Here is a 4,941-nt window from a genome sequence, read left to right as displayed (position 1 = left end):
GCCATCTTGTTTGACGAGAAAGCGCTTCCGGGTGAGCTTTTCCGGTTGGAAAGCGGCGTTTGGGTGCTGAAAGAATCCTCGCGCCTTAGTTTCATCGAAGGGGGGGCGCTTCGAACGAAACTAAGGCGCGAGGATTCTTTCAGCACCCAAGGCAAGGTGAGCCAAGTGACCGTCCTGAAGCTGTCCCGAAGCGAAGCCCATTGACAAAGGTACAAAGGAGGAGTTGAAGGGTGGCAGGGAGAAGCGGGGGACGGCTTGCTGGCCGGTCGCTTAGCTCGCCTTGCCTTGTCATGCGTGCTGATGCCGGTACCGGGCCACGGATCATTTTGTGATGCCGGTACCGGGCCGTGGCACAAAAAAGGTTGGTGGCCACTGACCTGGAGCGTTGTCAATGAATACTGTGTATTCCTGCCTTTCTAAATAAAAAGGGGTTTCTCCTCATGAGTAGCCTGTTGAGTGGGGCTCGTGAAAGCTGGGTCAGACACCTTCTAGATATCTGGAAAATATAGGTAGATCTTATTTAAAGACCTTTTTTTTTAGTGATTCTTCAAAGTTATGACAGAGCTGAGGAAAAAAATGGCTTATGGATAGTCCTCACCATGGTTGCGACATCTCTATGGTTATATCACAATTGGGCACTTGATAACCATCCTGCATATATGACAGTGGCCGTGTTCCACAGTGATGTGATAGCCATTTGCAACCTTCCCGGCTGTCTTCCAGCAAGACAGCTGGCCGGAGGTCACAAGTTGAGGGTGCATAATGTTTCACTTAACAAGCACTTTCGTTTGCCAGGGTCAATTAGGATCGCTAAGGGAGGGGACTGCCTATATTGCTGTGCTGAACTTTTAATCATCTTCTCAATAATAAATATGCCCTTCCTTCTGTCTTTTTCTGTAAGACTTAGTTGCTCGTTTTACTATTACTGCCGTGGGAGATTTGCCTCTCCAAAAGTGAAAAGAGCTGTCCTGTTTGCTCAGTTCCGGGCAGTTAAAATAAAAACTTTGCAGAATTGTAAGCAACATTTGTGGCTTTTCTGCATGGCCATTTCATTACAGGCTTTGTCCTCTCTATTGTTCCTTTGTTTTAAGCTTCTTTTTTTGCTTTTTGCAAAGGCAAAAATAGTTGCAATATCCTCAGTGGGGAACAGTTCAGCCAAGAGATGACTTCTGAGATAGTTGTGTAATCAAAATGTGAATTAAAAAAAAAAGAACCTATTCAGGAAACAAAAAATCTTGCTAGACACTGTGATCCATTCCCATTAGAATTAATTCATTATCTAGTTGGCATTAATCTCTGGAAGCCCAGTCTTAAAAGATAGTTCACGCTTTGTTTCTCTCTCCAGAAGCAGGTGTGGAGAACAGTGAGAATTGTCAGGCGCCAGACACAGTGACTTTGCGACCAACCAGTGCCAAAGTGGGAAATGTGATTTTTGAGAACCACTGGAGATCAGGAACATTTGGGGAAAAGAAGTCGACATCTATGCAGGAGAAATCACCTGCTTCCCATCTTGATGAAGTCCACGAATTCCTGACTCAATGGGATCACACCGGAAAGCAAAATGTGAATTTCCTGCCCCGTGAGGAAATACCCAGGGATCAGTCCGAGAAATGTAATCATTGCGAAACTAAAATTAGAGACAACCGGTGCGAGTGCAGACAGCATGGAATCTCTTCCAGCCAAAGCTTTGGTTTGACTTCATGTCAACAAACCCATCCAGGGGCTGCAGAGAAACCCAAGACCCCCAAAGGGTGTGGAAAGAGTTTCAGTAGGAGCAGGAGCCCCATTTCCCGTAAAGCAGGGGTCCCCAACCACCGGTCCCTGGACCGGTACCAGTCCGTGGAACAATTTCTACTGGGCCGCCGGTTTGCTGGGCGCCACCATCTTGTTTTGATGAAAAAGTGCTTCCGGTGAGCTTTTCCGGGTAGAAAGCGGCGTTTGGGTGCTGAAAGAATCCTCGCGCCTTAGTTTCATCGAGGCGGGGGGCGGCTTCGAACAAAACTAAGGCGCAAGGATTCTTTCAGCACGCATGGCAAGGCGAGCCGAGCCGAGCGACTGTCCCGAAGCCGTCGCGAAGCCCATCGACACAGGTACAAAGGAGGAGTTGAAGGTGGCGGGGAGAAGCGGGGGACGGCTGGCTGGCTGGCCGGTCGCTTGGCTTGCCTTGCCATGCATGCTGATGCCGGTACCGGGCCATGGATGATTTTGTGATGCCGGTACCGGGCCGCGGCACAAAAAAGGTTGGGGACCACTGCCGTAAACGGCTCCTCCCAAGAGAGAAACCATGGAAATGTGCCGAGTGTGGAAAGAATTTCAGGTGGACAAATGAACTCGCTTCCCGTATGAGAATCCATATGGGGGGAAAACTATTTCCATGTGCGACATGCGGAAAGAGGTTTAGATTGAACAGGGACCTTACTCTACACAAAAGAGTCTATACCGGGGAGAAACTGTATAACGGTCTGCAGCATGGAAAGAACTTCAGCATGAGCCACAACCTGACTTTTCACACAAGGAGGCGACATGGGAGAGAAGCCCTACCAATGTATGGAATGTGGGAAGAGCTACGGTTCAAGTGGATCCCTGATGTCGCACAACAGGATCCACACGGGAGAAAAACCGCACGCCTGTACAGAGTGCAGCAAGAGTTTTTGCGACCGCAGTGTTCTCCAGAGTCATAAAAAGGTCCATTCAGAGGAGAAACCCTATCAGTGTGTGGAATGCGAAAAGAGCTTCCGGTGGAAAAGTCAACTAAGATCTCATCAAAGTCTCCACGTGTGGGAGAATTTATATAAATCCACTGAGAGTGGAAAGAGCTTTGGTTTCGGCAGTGACCTTTCTTCCCATTCAGGAAAAATTCCATATATATGTACCGTGTGTGGAGAGGGTTTTATTGACAGTGGTGTCTTTTGTACCCATAAAAAAATGCATTCCGTAGAGAAGTCCTATGTATGTGCGGAGTGTGGAAAGAGCTTCTGTAAAAGTTACACGCTTACTATTCACAAGAGGCTTCACATGGGAGAGAGACCTTACCAGTGCACAGAATGTGGGAAGAGCTTCAATCAGAAGTACAACCTTACGACTCGTAAGAGGATTCATTCGGGAGAAAAACCCTATAAATGCGGCGGATGCGGAAACAGCTTCAGCACTTCTGGTAGCCTCACTGCCTACACGAGGATCCACGCAGTTCAGATACCCTACAAATGCAAAGAGTGTGACGAGAGATTCGGCCGATGCAGCAGCCTCACTCTCCATAAAAACAGCCATGCCAGGCCCTACAAATGTCCAGAGTGTGGAAAAGCTTTCAATAGGAACATGAGCCTGGTCTATCATATGAGATGCCACACTGGCGAGAAGCCCTATAAATACACAATGCGTGAGAAGAGCTTCAATCCATGCGGTAACCTCGCTTCTCATCAAAGGATCAGTGTATGATGTGTGGGGAAAGGTTCAGGCAGAAGAACCCCCTTATTTCCCATAAAAAGATTCATTCTGAAGGAATCGTGAGTTCTCCAACCTTCCCATCTCTGGGGACCAGGTTTGGGTGTGGGGAGAGTGATGTCTCCTGTGGATGATGGCTCATCCACGTCTTCTTCAGAGGACGGGGGGGCGGGAATGAGAGCATTCCTGGCACGTCCAGTATTGCTGACCCTGAGCTGCTGGCAGAACATGCCTCGGCTGGGGAGAGCTCACAGGCCAATGAGGAAGAGGAGGAGGAACTGCCAGCCTTGGTGGATGCTAGAGCGCAGGGCAGAGAGGAGATCTGCCAGATTGATGGGGAACTAATTGACCTGGAAGGTTAGTCTGGAGCTTGTTTGTGGCTGGCTTTGCTGAAAATGACCCCCTGAACTCCTGGCTTGGACAATTCCTATGACTTCTCCTTGGCAAGCCCTAAAACCTGGATCCCCGGACTTGTTGACAAACCTCAGTAGAGGCCCCAGACCTCGGTGGGGATTTGGGCTGTTTATTTTTGGAACCGACCCAGGCAAACCCTTTTAGTTCCAAGACTGTTTTTGGTTTGGCCGGTAAGTCTGTTTTGTTTTTGGTTATCTACTTGGTCGCGAGCCAAAAATTCGGATTTCATTGAGGGCCACATTGGATTTGTGTTTAACCTGTGGGGGAGGTGCAAGTGGGTGTGGCCAGGGTGGGCATCATCAGCTCAACTTCACTCGTGTTGGGGGCACCTGTGGCGGCCTGAGCACTCTGCCAGTGAAAACGGATCTTGGAAGGTCCTTGCGCGGCCCTCTTGAGCTCTTGTTTTCACTGGCAGAGGCGCCGCGGGCCAGTCCTTTGCTGTTTCCAGGGTAGCCCCATGGGCCAGCTCTAAGCACCCTGCCAGCTGGATCCGGCCCGCAGGCCTTGTTGTTTGACACCCCTGGTGTATGATGTGAAAATTCAAAGGAACCCTTTAATTTTACTAACCATTGAATAAAAATGCTTTTCCAAAAAGGCAGCTGGAATTTTTTCTTTTTTTCTGTAAACTTGGATGAGGAGCAAAACGTTTCCAAGGCAAAAACTAAGATAGCATGGATGCCTTTTGGGAAAGTACCTTTGGGTCAACCATGACCCGGATTGAGAATCTCCATGGACCAGTGATGGCTAACCTTTTCGGCACCAAGTGCCCAAAGCGCACACGCATCTCCAAAATGCAATGCACACCCATGCCCACTGCGCATGTGTGCAACCTCCGTGCATGCGCCCCACCCCTGCGCATACAACCCCTGTGCATGTGCCCTGCCCTGCATATGTGCGCCCCGTCCCTCCTGCGCATGCACATGCGCACGCCCTGCCCCTGTTCATGCATGGCAGAGACGCGAAGACCAGCTGGCTGGTGAGAGGCACATGCACGCATGCTGCAGCAGAGCTGAGCTGGGGCGACGGCTCGCATGCCCAGAGGGAGGGGTCTGTGTGCCACCTCTGGCACGTGTGCCATAGGTTCGC

At 49.9% G+C, this 4,941-nt stretch overlaps 1 protein-coding gene across 1 annotated transcript; it reads left to right on the top strand.

The window, feature by feature from the left end:
• Positions 1 to 1,322: 1,322 nt before the first annotated feature.
• LOC148126593 (uncharacterized) lies at positions 1,323 to 4,453 on the top strand. The gene is given in 2 exon segments (XM_087928361.1): positions 1,323 to 2,530; positions 2,532 to 4,453. Coding segments are annotated over 2 exon segments (1,239 nt in total). The 5' UTR covers positions 1,323 to 2,195; the 3' UTR covers positions 3,436 to 4,453.
• The last annotated feature ends 488 nt before the right edge of the window (positions 4,454 to 4,941 follow it).

Source organism: Pseudonaja textilis, chromosome 2 (genome assembly GCF_049901715.1).
Source record: "Pseudonaja textilis isolate UNSWEBS1 chromosome 2, rPseTex1.2, whole genome shotgun sequence".
Taxonomy (NCBI): domain Eukaryota; kingdom Metazoa; phylum Chordata; class Lepidosauria; order Squamata; family Elapidae; genus Pseudonaja; species Pseudonaja textilis.
Note: the sequence above shows the minus strand (reverse complement) of the source record. Positions and strands in the feature narration are given on the sequence as shown.